We start from the raw sequence: 17,009 nt of genomic DNA, 5'->3' as shown, positions 1-17,009 counted from the left end.
GGAAAGAAGAGCTAGTTGGCTTCTGCAGTCTCAAGTTCTTTTGTATAGCTTTGTGGGAGAGATTACCAAATATCATAGCTATAAACCACCTGGCCAGGAACTTTATAAGAAAATAGGTTTTAAAGGTTATTTAGCTAAATAATGGGCGGCTGGACTAAAGGAAGTTGGATTTGAAGGTTAAATTCAAAAAAACTCTTCATTCTACCTAGTAAGAAGCATTTGATATCCTCAACTCTGCATCCTAGGAAGAAAAGGTTGCTTAGAGGTGTTTTTCTTGGGGCTACAGCAATTGCATTTCCAAAGCCTGAAGAAAGACAACCAAATAAGATCGCTTCTAACAGTACAAGGCTGAGGGAAAAGGTGGGAAGGGCTAACAGCAGAGAGTGAAATATGACGTGCTTAAACTGCTATAATGTGTTAGCTTTAGAAAAAAGAAAGGTTATTTCTGAGTAGTAAGGCTTGGAAATAAGTTTGTTCACTGAACTACTATTGCATATAGAAAAAAGGAATTTGGCTGTTTGTAAAGAAAGTTACCAAATTAAACCACAGTTACGGGTAATCAAAGGAAATGACAAAAATGTGTGGTCATAGCTAATTTAGCTTTATTTCTTCTTTTAGCCATCAAGTTTTATCGTAGGGCTATGCAACTTGTACCTGATATAGAGTTCAAGATTACTTATACCCGGTCTCCAGATGGTGATGGCGTTGGAAACAGCTAGTGCGTATATAATTCGATAGACAGTATTACATAGAGTTTGTTAAAACTAAGCATCTTTGCCCTGTTGACTCTGAACCGTGATAAGAAGATGGTGGTAATTCTGTTAAATTACATAGTCTTTAGTACAAAGACTTGTTTATAAAGTTGTAGAAATTTTTTTTAGTTAGGGAAATTTTAAGATTTAAAATATAGAAATGCACGTTTTAAACAGATATAATAAAGATAAGGTGATGAGTTTTTTTAAACAAAAGCAGTGATTATTGAAAGTAAATTAAAAGACATTTCAGCTTTCTGAAACCTATTTTAAAAAAGTCAAACCTATTAAAATATAATTAGGCCAAAGTTGACAAAATGTTAATAATGGTTGAAATTGGGTGATGGGTACATGGGGTTTCATCAAACTAGTCTTTCTCCTTTTCGATATGTTCGAAGCTATACATTTTTTAAAAGTTTTTTCATTTTATTAAGAAAATGCTGAATTATAACAACTTTATTATTCTCTTAAGGTATCTGGGAGGACATTGTTAAGACTGTAACTTTTTTTTTTAAGATTTTATTTATTTATTTGTCAGCAAGCAAGCGAGCACAAGCAGGGGGAGCGGCAGGCTGAGGGAGAAGCAGGCTTCCTGCTGAGCAAGGAGCCCGATGTGGGACTCTGTCCCAGGACCCTGGGATCATGACCTGAGCTGAAGGCAGATGCTTAACCGACTGAGCCACCCAGACATCCCAAGACTGTAACGTTTGTTTAAAAGCCCAGGTGCAGGAGAGAAGCCATGTTTCTTTAGGTAGATGCCACTTGCATCAAAGTCATAAAGTGGCATTGATAGTTTTACCCGGACAAAGATCAAGAGAACATATTTTGAAATACTTTTGAAGTTATTTGCAAGCCAATTATATAAAATTGTTTTGGCTTAATCTATGTCCAAAAGCTCAATTTGCTCATATTAGAAGGGAGGAGAGTCTCTACCCATGAGAGAATGTCAGGTTAGAAAGGAGCAGTACATAGGACTATAATGTTTTTAGTAATAAAATATTACTATCATGTTATGGTATTACCTCTGTCATGAAATAATTAAGAAGTTACCTTTATGGATAACATGTGCTCATTGCCAGTGTTTTTTTTAACCACTTACAGTATTAACACTCAAGCTTTGGATAGTAAAGACATGCCAATGAAATCAGTCTTAACTGTGTTTTTGAACTTGGAGGCTAACGATGTTGTTCACCAAATGAAATTTAACAGTGTGAGGTAGTTCAAACTCCAAACGAATCAAGTAGGCTTTTTCTAAGCCTTCTTTATACTCGGGTGGGCTTTTAGACCCAGCTCTTAGCCAGCTTTATGAATAGATGCAGGTGCTGTTGAGAAAGGCTATATTAAAACGTGGATGAAGCATTTCTTTCTTTCCCATCCCTTTGTACAAGCCCAGATGTAGTGAAAGTTCTTGGAGGATACAGTTGTTTTTTTCTTACCCGGTCTAATAGTCCCTGAAAATCGCTCTCCTGGTTTTGTTCTTGTTTTCTGCCTTCTATGAGATGCTGGTAGAGCAGTCCTTGTGCCCACCTAGCCTCTGCCACACGTGCATTTGTCGTATAATTAGGGTATAATTAGCCCTTCTGGGTCTTCGGACCTCATCCTCACCTAGGCCTTTTTGTAGGTCTGATCGCTTTTAAGGTTAATTTCAGCAAAAATTAAAGGCAGGTTTTTTTTTAAACTCTAAACTACTCTTTTGTTTAGATGATTGGTCGATGATTTGTGGGCCCTGCTAAGATTTTTTAAATTACATATTTTCCTCTCTTAAGGTAGGGTGATAAGGCACATCTGTTAGAAAACCCTTGGTAAGTAAGAACCACAGATGACATCTGTATATTTGATTTTTATCCAATTAGAATGGATTATAGTCACATTGTATGGAATATATTTACATAAGTTTTTTTTAAATCGTTTGACATTATCTTTTTCACTAACTCAAGAAATCTCTACAATAAAATGGACTAATTAAATCTCAACACTTGTATCCAAAATTCTAGTTTTTTTCTGGGTGAGAATGAAAATTACTGAAGCTTTTTTCATCAGAAGACTTGGTATGGGCCTCCTTTGTGAGGCAGAATGTTTATTCTTCTATCAAATCAAAATCAAATCAAAAAAGTATTTAAGACAGTTTGCTTTTGGATGACTTTTTCTGAAGCAGATTTGCAAGTACAATGAAAAATCAATTTCTAAGCTCTACTTTTGTGGAACAAAGCACTTAATTTATTCACCTCCTTTTTCAGCATGGAAGATAATGATGACAGCAAGATGGCAGACCTCTTGTCGTGCTTCCAGCAGCAGCTCACGTTTCAGGAGTCTGTGCTCAAACTGTGTCAGCCTGAGCTGGAGAGCAATCAGACTCACATATCAGGTATGAGTACATGGTTGTTAGAACTCAGGGAAGGCACACTTTCACTTTAGATTTATGTTTTCCAAACTTACAGGGCCAGATAACTTGCCAGATAATTGCTCTAGTTCAAAGTACGTTGGGAGAGCTGGTTATAATTACTGTTTGCATATACTAATAAGCTTTTCAAAATTGAAGTAGAAAGGAGTTTGTAGTGCAGTTCAAGGATGCCCTGCTTTATTCAGTGAAGATCTAAAAGGGTATCTGAGTTGTTGAAGCAGCCAAGAAAATTAGAGGAAGGCTGGTGTCATCAGGCATTGCAGCCTGAGAGAGCAGCCTGTTTAAAAATGAATGTTTGGGGGCGCCTGGGTGGCTCAGTCAGTTAAGTGTTCCGACTCTTGGTTTCAGCTCAGGTTGTGAGATCGAACCCCAGGGCTCTGTGCTCAGCACGGAGTCTACTTGAGAGTCTCTCTCTCCCTTCTGCCCCTCTGGCTTGTGCTTACACACACTCTCTCTCTCTCTCAAATAAAAAGATCTTAATAAAAATGAGTGTTTTTTTATTTTTATATGTTAAATGTTTAATTGGGGATTTTCCAGAGAAGGACACTTGAAAATATTCAAGGAGATGAAAATAAGTTTTTAGCGTTAGCAAATGCAAATGGATTATGTATATATACATAATTTGATACACAGATATACATATCAGACTATTTTAATAACACTTATTTTAATATCTCTTGGTGCTAAAATGATCTTTTGAAGGAAAGGGTGCTTTATAAAAGTAGCTTCTGATCTGTTCTATACTGAAAAAAACATTTGTGTCTTGACGTTAGAAAGCATTATGACTTTTGGATAATTAAATACACTCGTGCACAGCTCTGAGCCATACTGAGGGTGTGATTCACACATGTTTGGGAGTACTGAAGCTGCCTGCACCGAGAACAAGACAGTAGAGTAAACGAGGAGAGTCACTGAAGGGATGATTTTCTTTTGCAGTGCTGCCGATGGAGGTCCTGATGTACATATTCCGATGGGTGGTGTCTAGTGACTTGGACCTCAGGTCATTAGAGCAGTTGTCACAGGTGTGCAGAGGATTCTATATCTGTGCCAGGTACTTTATCTTTTTAAAACAACTCAGGCAGTGGTGAAAAAAGAATTATGGACTTTTGCCAGTTTTGATTTAAAAAAAAAACTTGATCGATATTCTGAGTAAAAGCTTAGAATGAACGGTTTTGCCTAAGCTGTATTTATGTGATTTTCCCAAACCACTTAGCCCCTAAAGTCTAGAATGCACTAGGTTTCCAGGGTATAGAATGTTAGGTAGAGCAGATGTAGTCACGCATATTACTTCCATAGGGTAGTTTGCATGCTAGCCTAGATGATTTGGAAAAAGAATTGTGCTAGGAAAATAAACTCAAGTCATCTTTAAATAATGCTAAACCCATTAAGTGGTAATGATTTATATTTAGATTGCACTAGAATTTTTTTTTTGGCCCATTAGAGGTTGTCCTATACTTTTAAAATATTGCTATGTGAAGAATAAACATAGTTTAGTATAAAATGATTTGAGGCTGGTAATCTTTCTTGGATATTTTACATAAAAATATGTACTTTGTGGGGCGCCTGGTTGGCTCAGTCGGTTAAGCAGCTGCCTGCAGCTCGGGTCATGATCCCAGGGTTCTGGGATCGAGCCCCATGTCGGGCTCCCTGCTCAGCAGGGGAGACTGCTTCTCCCTCTCCCTCTGCCCCTGCTTCTGTGCTCTCTTTCTCTCTCTCGCTCACTCTGTCTCTCAAATAAATAAACAAAATCTTTAAAAAAAAATAATCAGTTTTGTATACTAATCCCATAACAGAGTCTTGTTGGTGCTACCTTAAAAATAGATCTCTAGTCTGACCATTTCGCCCTTGTCCAGGGACCCTTCTTGTTCCGCCCCTGTTACACCTGGTCTGGGTTATGGCAGTGGCCTGCTTCCCCTCTTATACCCCTAGAACACCCCGAGAGCAGACCACCAGAGTGCTCTTTTGAAAGCATAAATCACACTCAGAGCTCCTCAGTGGCATCCATGTCACCTAAATAGCCTGTACGCCCCTCACTCCCCTGCCCCTTGCTGCCTCTCCAGTCATGTAGCCTGTGAACCTGGCTTAGTTTGCCACAACCATGTGTGATTCTCGTTGAGCGCACTGGTCACACTCCCCCTGAGAGCCTTGCACTCGCTGCGGCTTCTGCCCAGGTACTTTCCGGCTGCTGTATCTGAAATAGTCTCTCTTTCCCCACCGCAGTTGTTCTTGTCTGTTTACCCTGCTTCGTTTGTTTTTGCACTGAGCACACTATCTGAAACTTTTCTCTTTGTTTTCTTAGTTTTTGTTTGCTTTCCCACAAGGAAAACAGCAGGGCCTTTGCCTCGTCTGTCTGTCTCCAGAGCCCTGGTCAGTGCCTTGCAGGTGCTCATCAAATTCTTGCAGAAATATTTCTGCATTTAGGGACTTAGCCTTTTTTATAAATTGATGTTATGCCTTTATTACCTAGAGACCCTGAGATATGGCGTTTGGCCTGCTTGAAAGTTTGGGGCAGAAGCTGTATTAAACTTGTTCCATACACATCCTGGAGAGAGATGTTTTTAGAAAGGCCCCGTGTTCGGTTTGATGGTAAGTTGAACTCTTTAGAACTCAGGAGAAATAGTGGTCTAGCATGCTGATTTTTGATAAGTACAGTCTTAATTTCCTGAATTAAGAATACAGACCTGAATACTCTGATCATACTTAAAGGAAACCACAATAAAAATAGAGCTGTTATACGCAACAATGAATCATGGAACACTACATCAGAACTGTATGGTGACTAACGTAACATAATAAATTAAAAAAAAAAAAGCTGGAAACATGTTAGGTGATTCTAAGTTTTATTTATGTTCCTACTTAAAAAAAACCTAAAACTTTCTTTTTTTTTTTAAATAGGAGTGTATATCAGTAAAACGACATATATTCGTCAAGGGGAACAGTCTCTTGATGGTTTCTATAGAGCCTGGCACCAAGTGGAATATTACAGGTACAACTGTAGTAAACTGAGTGAGTGAAAAATTCTCTCTCTCCAAGTATTAGTTCATTAGTTACTGGGCAGCTGTTCTTTGTGGCTTTTGCATTTATCCACACGATAACCCTCAGTATTTTTATCCGGTTTTGTAACAGGAACTGCACTCAAAGAACCAGGAGGTTAATACAAATTATTTAATTCCTCCTAGCCTCTAAATCCAAGAATCACTTTACATTTTAGAGCTCTTCCTTGTTTTTTTGCTTTTGGTGGGACTTATTTGCCTTTTCAGTTAGCTCGAGCTCTTTCAGCCTTAATGGCCATCAGATGTTACTGGCCTTGAGACATAAGGAGACATGTGAACTACTGTGTATGATCATTAGATCTCACTCGACCTTAATTAGTGCTTTAGGAAAAAACACACACAGCTTTAATGGAGGTATATTTATTTTTATTCGGGAGTAAAACTGAAAGTTTGACAGCTCCCTCTAGGAAAGATAAGACTGTCTTCACTTCTTTTTCGCTGGCCTCCCGGGTTGCCAGTCATGTTTGTTTTAATGATGCTTTGCTGATTTTTTGGCCCATGGTATTTCTGATTTGATTTCACAGCAATGAACAGGTTTAGGTGCCAGGAAATAAGGACATGTTTTATACTTTGTGTGTGTGTGGTGTTTTTTGGTGTTCTTTTCTTTTTACACAGGTACATAAGATTCTTCCCTGATGGCCATGTGATGGTGTTGACAACCCCTGAGGAGCCTCAGTCCATTGTTCCTCGTTTAAGAACTAGGAATACCAGGTAGTATTTTTCTATAGTTTTCTATTCAGGTCACATTTCATGTGGTTACTTGCAGGTTAATGTAATCCAGTGCTTCCTTAACTTCGTACCGGCTGATAAAAACAGCACTCAGCAGCTGCCCTTGTGAAAAATACCAGTGCCTGGGCCTCTCTGCCTAGGGAGTATGTTTCAGTAGGTCTTGGGAGCCTTAGCAAATTAGGTTTTCTCACATCCTAGCTGATTCTTCTCGGGCAAGTTGAGTAACCACTATTAGAACCCATTACTTCCTAGATTATTTAAATACATGTAACAACTGATTAATAGACTTGGACTTAAATTGTATTTTTTAATTTTTAGAACTGATGCAATTCTTTTGGGTCATTATCGCTTGTCACAAGATACAGACAATCAGACCAAAGTATTTGCTGTGATAACTAAGAAAAAAGAAGAGGTAAGTGAGTGGAATTAAAGGTTCTCTATTTCAGTACCCTACTCATTCAAGCATTCCTGATTAGAAAGGATAAGAAAATACTGTTTCAGGGCTCCTGGGTGGCTCAGTTGGTTAAGCGGCTGCCTTCGGCTCGGGTCATGATCCCAGGGTCCTGGGATCGAGCCCCGCATCGGGCTCCCTGCTCAGCGGGCAGCCTGCTTCTCCCTCTCCTCCCTGCTCAGTGTTCTCACTCGCTATCTCTGTCTCTCGCTCTCAAGTAAATAAAATCTTAAAAAAAAAAAATACTGTTTCATAAAATATACTGTTACACAAAATGTACATTGACTTACAGCCTCTCCCTGAAGAGAGCTGGAGGGTTTTCTAAAATATGGGGTTTTTCTTAATTGGATCAGCTTGTTTTTCTCTAAAATGATTTCATTTTCTGGTCCAGGTCTTTTACATTAGAAAATGTAAAGCCAAAATGTGCTATGAAATAACTAGTGAAATTATACCTGAATATGTTTTTTAACTATTCCTGTTTTGAATCATAAGGGATTTCCTTCCTAAGTTAGCTCATATAGATAATTTTTTTCTCAAGGATGTTCTTACAGAGAATTTCAATTTCTACTGGAAATAAGCTAAAAAGTAAGATAATTTCCTTCTTCCTGTTCTTACAAAAGGGAAAAAAAATGCCAAGCAAATATTGTTGAATTATTGCAGTCCAGTATTTTTAACTCTTAACACATTGAGGGCCTAATTTTTTTCGCAACTTTCCTTTGTATGCATTTTTCAATCCTGGTTTTAAAAATGGATACCCAAGGAGTCAGTTGTGATGTAGTTGGAATAAATACTTGCCTAATGCTTTTATAATTAATACAGTTTTTAGAAGTTTTCCTTATATCAGATCCTCCTCTCTTCCCTGCCATCATGTGTTAGGGCAGGGTTTCATCGGTGTCCCTTCACCTGTGGCCACCGGTTGCCGGCTTCTCTGCCTGCCTCGGGTAGGCTCCAGGGATCTGGGGCAGCCGTCTGAGGGGCAGAGGTAGCTGCTATGGCTGTGGCCTTGGCCATGAGTTTCCTGAGGTCAGAATTAGGGAGTTATGGGCCCTTGTTTAGGTCTTATCTTATAAAAGAGTTTAGGAACTCCTATGTTGAGTACCAGTTTTCTCTTCAGAATATGATACAGTGAAACCATGCATAGTGTTGACATTCTTGTGTTGTTAGCAACAGTATTTGCAGAAGCGTGATTCTAATGAACCTTGTCCACATCTGTTTCTTCATTGACTTTTTTACTGTTATCACAAAAGATAAGTTCTACTCCATGCTTCTTCTGCATCTTTCACCAATTTATCACTTTGCCTCTTTAAAAATTCCCATATTTTCAGTAGAAGGAAATACTAGGCTTACATGGAGAAAACAGAAGTTTTCATTTCCAACTCTGCAACTGCTATGTAATTTTGGTTAACTTGTTTGACCTCCTGGGGTCTTCGTTCTTTCAGCCGTTAAACAGCAATGTACAATCATATTTATTTTTTATTTTTTATTTTTTTTAAATTTTTTTAGAGATTTTATTTATTTAATTGACAGAGAGAGACAGAGACAGAGAGAGAGGGAACACAAGCAGGGTGAGTGGGAGAGGGAGAAGCAGGCTCCCCGCCGAGCAGGGAGCCCGATGCCGGGCTCGATCCCAGGACCCTGGGATCATGACCTGAGCCGAAGGCAGACGCTTAACGACTGAGCCACCCAGGCGCCCCTGTATAATCATATTTAACACTGGGGGTGACTGTGTTGATTAACTGAGCCAGTGATGGAGAGAGAACATTTTTGGAGTGCTTAACATTTTTCAGGGCACTCATCCACCTTCTCATTTAATACCCAAGACCCCTCTACTGTGTGCAGAGATTGTTACTTTTATTTTCACTCTTGCATAATAGATTCCTGTAATACTTATATGTATCAGTGAGGGGAGGTTTCATGATAGCTCACACACCTTTTCTTTTACAGAAGCCACTTGACTACAAATACAGATATTTCCGTCGCGTCGCTGTGCAAGAAGCAGATCAGAGTTTTCATGTGGGACTCCAGCTGTGTTCCAGTGGCCACCAGAGGTTCAACAAACTCATCTGGATACATCATTCTTGTCACGTTACTTACAAGTAGGTGAATGTAGTACAGATGCCAAAGTTGCAGAATAAATGTGTACTTCATTATCAGGCTTAGGAAACTCTCTGATTTTAAAGTCCTCAGAGTTGATACATTATAAAACCACCTTATGTTCCAGGATGTTGCATTACAAAGTATCATACATCTCCTCTAAATGCCTCCAGAGTTTGCTGTGCTCTGTGTAGAGAGCTGTCACCACGGAGAGGTCCCTGGCCAATGACCATCTTTTCTTTTCTTTTCTTTTTTTTTTTTAATGACCGTCTTTTCGGTATGATTCTGTCAAGCATGCAAAGGAGTGGACCAGGAGGTGGTGCTCTCCCCAGTGCCCGTGGGAATAGGCATGGGAATGGGGGCCACCACTTTGGAATTAGAATGGTACTCAGTCACCTCTAAGCTGTGTGTGCGTTACCCACTCATTGACTTACTTGAGTCACTTTTAAAACATCAAATCTTTTTTCTTCTCTTGTGTTTCACTCTTACCTTTTTTTTTTTTTTTTTTTTTACTTCTGGTTGGTTTATCCTCCAGGATTATACACTGACTTTAATACATCTATTAGGTGGTTCCTATTTAAAGCTCTTTGTGTTAGGAATTACCTGTAAGGAGTAATTAAGGAACAGAAGCATGTGTGTGAGAAAGGAACAGTACAGAAGTAGGTGAAACAGCAATGTGTGTGGATAGTGAGGTTGGCTGTTTTTAGGTTTGAAAGAACATTGGTATGTGGTCGACGGCTCTTGGTTCCAAAATAGAATCCAAAATTCTGAGAGACAGATTTTGAGGTCACCTTCTATTAACCTACTTCACAACCTTGAGCACAGGGTTGAAACCTACCTGCGGCCTGTTTCCATGCTTTCCCTACCTGTGTGAAAGGTCCTGAGGACTGAGGAAGCATTCTTCTTTCTTTTCATTCTTACCTAGCAGTCCTGTGTCTCCTTTTTGCTTCTCTCAGTAAACTATGCAGTGGAATGTTCTATTTTCCTCTCATAGAAAGAAAGCAAACTCAGAGTAGTACCAAATAAATAGAAAGCATCATGTTTTAGGGAGGAAAAGGACATTATTGTAGGTGTCATTTGTAACTGCTAATGCTCACATTGACGTCCTTACTGTATATATAAAGTCGCTTGAATATCTGCCTTTCTTTCTCCCTTTGGGGGACAAAACTAAAAGGCTGTAGTGGTATTACTTATCATCAGCTTCCCTTCCCTCCCCACTGGGATGATGCTGTTGATCGTGCAAATATTAAGTTACTAAATTCTATTCTAGGGTTATGATTCTTCTTAAATTACATTTTAACAAGATCCTTAAAATATCTGTAGCCTTTTACTTAGAATTTCTAAGGAATCTGTTCAAAGGACATAATCAAAAATATCACATTTTTTTTTAAAGATTTTATTTGAGAGAGACAGAGAGAGAGCAAGAGGTGGGCAGAGGGAGAGGGACAAGCAGAATCCTCTCTGAGCAGCTTATCACATTTTTAATTACCAAACAATGAAAACAGCGTAAATCTCCAACAGAAAGGGAATTATTGGGGCACCTGGGTGGCTCATTCGGTTAAGTATGGTCATGATCCCGGCATCCTGGATTGAGTCCTGCATCAGGCTCCTCATTAAGTGGGGAGTCTGCTTTTCTCTCTCTCTCTGCCCCTCCTCCCACTTGTGCTCTCTCTCTCTCTCTCTCAAATAAATAAAATCTTTAAAAAAGAGGGGGGAGATTATTAAGGAAATTGTGGTGCAGGCAGACAGTGAAATATTATGTAATGGCTTCTGAAGAGTATTTAATAATGTGAGGAAATGCATATGTCAGAATGCTAAATGAAAAGTAGGATTACTGATAGTATTATAATCTCAATAGAAAAGCTCGATAGGTTGAGGTGCTTGGAAGGTGCACCTTCAACTGACCCTTGAACAACACAGGTTTGAGCTGCATGCATCCACTTATAATGTGGATTTTTTTTTTTATAAATATAGTACTGTAAATGTATTTTCTTGTACTTTTCTTAATAACTTTGTTTCTCCTCTAGCTTACTTTACTGTAAGAATACACCATACATGTAACATATAAAATATGTGTTAATTGATTTTGTAATTGGTAAGACTTCCGGTCAACAGGTTATTAGTAGTTATGTTTCTGGGGACTCAAAAGTTATATGTGGATTTTTGACACCCCAACCCCTATGTTGTTCAAGGGTCAGCTGTACCTCATATTGTTATATTAGATGATGGAATGAGTGATTTTTTTCTTTGTACTTTTCTCAGTTTTTCAAATTTTTTACAGTATGCCTGTTAAATAACAAAGATTTTACCAAGTAAAATTTTTAAAGATCTAATTGGCTTTATTAAATGATTCGTGAATGGGGAGCTTCGAGGAGTTGTATAAAATGGAAGGTTTTATAGAAGGAGAGCAGGGCAGGAAGGTTATTAGCAAAAGAAAAGGATTGTTTCAGGCAAGGACATTTTCTCTTGAAGGGAAAAGCAGAGGGTCTTATGCAAACTCCTCATTTTCCTTTGGGGAACCGAGAGGGCCCATGTGGCAGACTCATGGGCGCCCATCAATAAATTTCTGACTGACCAGTTTATTTATTTATTTTTAAAGATTTTATTTATTTATTTGACAGAGATAGAGCACAAGTAGGCAGAGAGGCAGGCAGAGGGGGATGGAGAAGCAGGCTCTCCGCTGAGCGGGGAGTCTGAGCGGGACTCGATCCCAGGACTCTGGGATCATGACCTGAGCTGAAGGCAGCCGCTTAACCAACTGAGCCACCGAGGCGCCCCTGACTGACCAGTTTAGACTGCATTTCTGGGGGAGGTTGAAACTGCAATTAATTTATATATTAAGCCCCACTTTGGGAACCCATCCTGAGTGATGCCATTTTGGGGCCTGTGGTTTTCTTTTTAACAGTTCTTTCTTTTTAACAATTCTCAGCTTAACTGAGAGATGTGATCAAAATTTAAGGCATGAGCACCAACTCTCAATTACCCTTTTGTAGTTCGCCCAGCTCGTGTTGATCCTTTGTGTGGTACCCACAGATCACGATGCTTTTCCTTCATCTGTGATATTGGTAGGTCACAGCTTCATGTTCCAGTCTTAGATCATTTGCTTGGTGATGAGTGGCTGTGAACATACATTTAAAGCTTTTGAGAGAATATAATGCACCAAAGAGATTACTATTACTAGGTTAATAGGTTATTATTCTTCTTAGTATTATTCTTACTGTTTGGACTATTCCCAATAGTTGGAATGTACTTATAGCCATGGTCCCCCAGACCCAACCAAACCACAGAAGGACCCTACTGCAGGAGTCATCTTTTTAAGCCCAGTGCCTTGCTCAGTGATCTTATACAATTTTTAACTTCTCCATCAGTGTTAGTCCAGGCACAGTAGGTGGTATTGGCCACAACACAGATACCCACCTCCTTGCTCAGCTAAAAGATAACCAAGGACAACTTCGGCTAGAGAGTCCAAGGATCTTTGTGGTGCTGCTTTTGCTTTAGCAGCAGGTTTTGCAATAATTTTGAGAATTGATCATAGCCTCATTTATATGTATCCCTAACCAAGGAAATCGGGACCTCTGTAAAGGAGTGAATCTGAATCGTGAATGTCTCTTTTTTAATTCAACAATGTAAATTTAGGAGATTCAACCAATGAGATCTTTTATTTTGCTTGTGAAAAGTTAGAGGCACAGTTAGATTTTCTCCTAGCCTGAAATAAAAGATTGTTTTAAATTCCAGAGGTTATACCCCTCCCACACCCACCCCCTTCACGGTGGCCTGGGAGATACAGATGAGGGTGTTATTTTTCCAGGCCAATGCCAGAGAGAGGGAAAGGAAAAGAGGAGAAAAGGGTTTACGTTTAGTGTATGGAGTCTCCATCCGTCATCTGGGGTGGAAGCAGACTACTTCGATGTCCGCTACTTTTCTTGCTTATCACTTTGATGTGGAGGTCTCCGGCATCTGTACAGGACCAAGTGTCGGGTGGAGCCTTGGCTCTGGGATGTGTACCCAAGGCTTAATACTTTATAGTTCCGCAGCAGTGTCCGTGGTCAGGAGCACCTGGGAAGGTCCTTTTCCAGTGGAGCTGGAGAGTGGTTTTCCTCTGGCAACGCTTATACAGTCACCAAACTCTAGGCTGTGATGAACAGGTTTCTTTGAATTGGGATCCAGGAAAGCTTCTTGAATTGATGGATGACAGGCTTGAGCATAAGACATTAGAGACTTAAGTGGGTGCCTGGGTGGCTCAGTTGGTTAAGTGACTGCCTTTGGCTCAGGTCATGATTCTGGAGTCCCGGGATCGAGTCCCAAATCGGGCTTCCTGCTCAGCAGGGAGTCTGCTTCTCCCTCTGACCCTCTTCCCTCTCGTGCTTTCTATCTCTCATTCTCTCTCTCTCTCTGAAATAAATAAATAAAATCTTAAAAATAAAAAAGACATTAGAGACTTATAGTAGCTGGTCATACGAGCAGGAGATAACAAGGGACCACAAGGTTGTGTCCTGATAGAATTCCAAGAAGTTTGTAAGGTCTTCGTTGAGGCGCATGTGATTTGTCCAGTGAAATGGATGCCTTGATCACTGGAGAGAGTGGAAAGTATACCCCAAGTGAGGAACACATTTTGAAGTTCGTTTGTTTTGGTTGGTTTTTCCTGTGAAGACATCAGTCTTACAGCAGGGGAAATCTCGACCCATCTAGAAATCACACACACAAGAACAAGAACCTATTGATCACTCATAATAGCTTAGGATAATGGCTGACTTTGTCTGATGTTTACTAAAGTGTTTGTAGGTAAACATAATTCAGGACAAATAAAGCTAAGCAAGACAAAAGTTTATAAATGAGCTTTTCAGCAACATTTATGAGTATGAGCTATACTCATACTAAGTGGCAGTTGAATGAAGTCCACCTGCAAGTGTTTGAAGGATCCAGAGGGCAGAGGTTTGAGGCCTCTTGGAACAAAAATAGGTTACGGGGGTGGGGGTGGGGCATGGGCAGTGGTAGTGACCAGACAGGTCAGGCATTGCTGGTAGACTATTTTTGTAATTTTATAGAAGTCTATCAATATGTGTTTATAATTTGAGTCTTTGTCAATGTGCTGTGGTGGGTGAAGGAATGCAAAAATTAAAATGTGGGATTTGCCAGGGAGCCAGGAAGAACCGGGCCATCCAAGTTTCTGTAAGTGTATGTTTAATTTGCAGTCAGTGCTCACTCATTTCAGTGTCTTCGGTTTAGAAGCAGGCTGTTGCCATGTTACAGGGACATCAGGGTGGCAAGTCTGGTGATGCGGGGCCATGTTTGTGGACCCAGAGTGGACTTTAGCCACTTGTGCTAAGCCTGCTTGTGTTCCTGCTCTCGTGATCTCTTTCTCTGTCAAATAAATAAATAAAAAATCTTAAAAACAAACAAACAAAAAAAACTAATGCATGTTATGTTAAAGGTGAAAACCAAACATCCAGAGTGTGCATGAAAAGAGACTACTACTTAGGTTGGCTTTTTGTAATAATCTGAGAAACGGTGTTTCCCTCAAGTTAGAAAAGAGGGAGAAAAGCAAAAATGCCTAAGATAAGGCAGCTCTTCATGATGTGACCAGTAGTTTTGGTATGCAAGTTAAAAGGACATCTGATTAGGACCTTGTCAAATATAGCTTGGAAAGTATATTCCTAAGGAGAGTGGGAGTCGAAGAGTCTCTGTTGTTTTGCCACCATGGCTGGATTAGTCAAGACCTGCTGCAGCCAGCCAGTGGATACCAAGTTCAAAGCTTTCCTTGTGCCTACTAAAGCAACTCTTACGTACTTAACTTGAAGCTGAAAATAGTATTTTTTCAAATTATATTTTCTGTCCATTCAGATTCTTTTATTTTTAAATATTTATTTTAGAGAGAGAGTGCGGGGAGGGGACGGGCAGAGGGAGAGAGTGAGTCTCAGACTCAGAGCTGAGTGCAGAGCCCGATGCGGAGCTCAGTCTCATGACCCTGATCATGGCCTGAGCCGAAACCAAGTGAGATGCTCCAAGTCAGACGCTTACCCGACTGCACCACGCAGGTGCCTGCCCCAGTACACTCAGATTGTTAATAGAAAAGCAACATACATTTATTGTGAGAATATTAGAATAAGTATTCACTTACAGCGAATAAGCCTCATTAGTTTAACAGGTCCTTTGGAAGTTTGTCACAATTTTTTAAAAAAGGTTTTAAAGCACTTGCCTTATAAGTACGATTACAGATTGTTATGAAACTGCAACCAAAGTCCAAGAAAACTGTTTTTTAACAGAAAACTAAATTTTGCACCATATTACTTTGATATTAAAACTCATTTTTTAAAAAAAGATATATTTTAATCTTAACCTGCTTGACCACACATTAAAATTCCTTTTCAAAGATTTGTTTTCCACAAACCTTTTACAACTTCTTTTCTACATCCCGATTTTGTCTTTTTTTTTTTTTTTTCTTTAAACAACCAGCTTCATTTTAGGACAAACTTACTCTCTATTTCTCATACCTTATTTTATGAAAAATACATCCTGCTTTCCTGGCATACAAAGATTTAATTAGAATTCTTAATCCTTAAAAACCTTAATTTCTAGTGAAAACTAAGAAGTGAGCAATTTTGAACTGTTACACTAGCATTTTTTCAAAATTGGCATATTTATGAGTACATTTTAAAATTTCTAGAGCATGTGCTGTTTTATATGTTTCCATGTATCATTAGCATGTTTAAATCTTTTAGTTCCTTTGTAATATGAAGACAAAAGTAGATAAACCTGTGTTTACTAATTAATGCTTTAGTACTTTATCTTATTTGGAAATGATCTAGATATGTAATGAATTTAACTTAATTCATCATTTAACTTAACTCAGTTTAAGGTTTTAGGTTATCAAAAAAAAAAAAGCTTGGGAAAACTAAGTAGACAAATATTGCTGAAAAGCTCATTTATGAACTTTTGTCTTGCTTAGCTTTATTTGTCCTGAATTATGTTTACCTACAAACACTTTATGTTTTGTGTGGCCACATCTTAGAAGAGAGAATGTGAATTTACCTAGTAAACTCAGGTAGAATAAGTTTAATGTTGATAACTAAAAACATGTCTTTTAATTAAACCATCAACTGTAATCTAGCTTTTATATCAAATATTTTCCTGGGTCACATGCACTTAAACATTTGGGTTAGTCTCTGTATGATTTTCAGAATGCCCATCCTTACAGGCACTTGCCTTCAAACCCACTAAATAGAGCTGTTTTACAAATTCATTTTAGCGATACCATCAGAGGTAGAAAGTACCACATAACTATAACACACATGTATAGACACATGTGAACAGACTGACTCAAGAGACCTTATAGCTAATTTTGAAAATCCTGCCCTAAAATAAATACAGGATTTATCAAAGTCGGATGTGAGTTTGTTTTTCTGGTAGTTTGAATACGTTGAGGTTAGCTGGCTACATGGGTAAAGCTTTTCTTTATATACATCTTTGGAGAAGACACTTAAGTTTTGTATTTGCCCTTGGCAAGTCAAGTTCCAAATGACTTTGCCCAT

General features: G+C 39.0%; 1 protein-coding gene across 2 annotated transcripts in view; it reads left to right on the top strand.

Annotated features, from left to right (window-relative positions):
• The window catches only part of FBXO9 (F-box protein 9), a 40,118-nt gene that overhangs the window by 19,885 nt on the left and 3,224 nt on the right, over positions 1-17,009 (top strand). For both annotated transcript variants that reach the window (XM_088023935.1, XM_088023934.1), the window contains 8 exons: positions 619-718; positions 2,990-3,117; positions 4,090-4,204; positions 5,621-5,739; positions 6,049-6,139; positions 6,822-6,917; positions 7,254-7,347; positions 9,331-9,482. In XM_088023935.1, the coding sequence (XP_087880061.1) occupies positions 619-718; positions 2,990-3,117; positions 4,090-4,204; positions 5,621-5,739; positions 6,049-6,139; positions 6,822-6,917; positions 7,254-7,347; positions 9,331-9,482 (895 nt within the window). The remainder of the gene's footprint in view (positions 1-618; positions 719-2,989; positions 3,118-4,089; positions 4,205-5,620; positions 5,740-6,048; positions 6,140-6,821; positions 6,918-7,253; positions 7,348-9,330; positions 9,483-17,009) is intronic.

Source organism: Eumetopias jubatus, unplaced genomic scaffold (assembly GCF_037043125.1).
Source record: "Eumetopias jubatus isolate StellerSeaLion01/CBP00866 unplaced genomic scaffold, mEumJub1_p1.0 scaffold_6, whole genome shotgun sequence".
NCBI classification, from domain to species: domain Eukaryota; kingdom Metazoa; phylum Chordata; class Mammalia; order Carnivora; family Otariidae; genus Eumetopias; species Eumetopias jubatus.
This window is presented reverse-complemented; position numbering and strand designations above follow the sequence as displayed.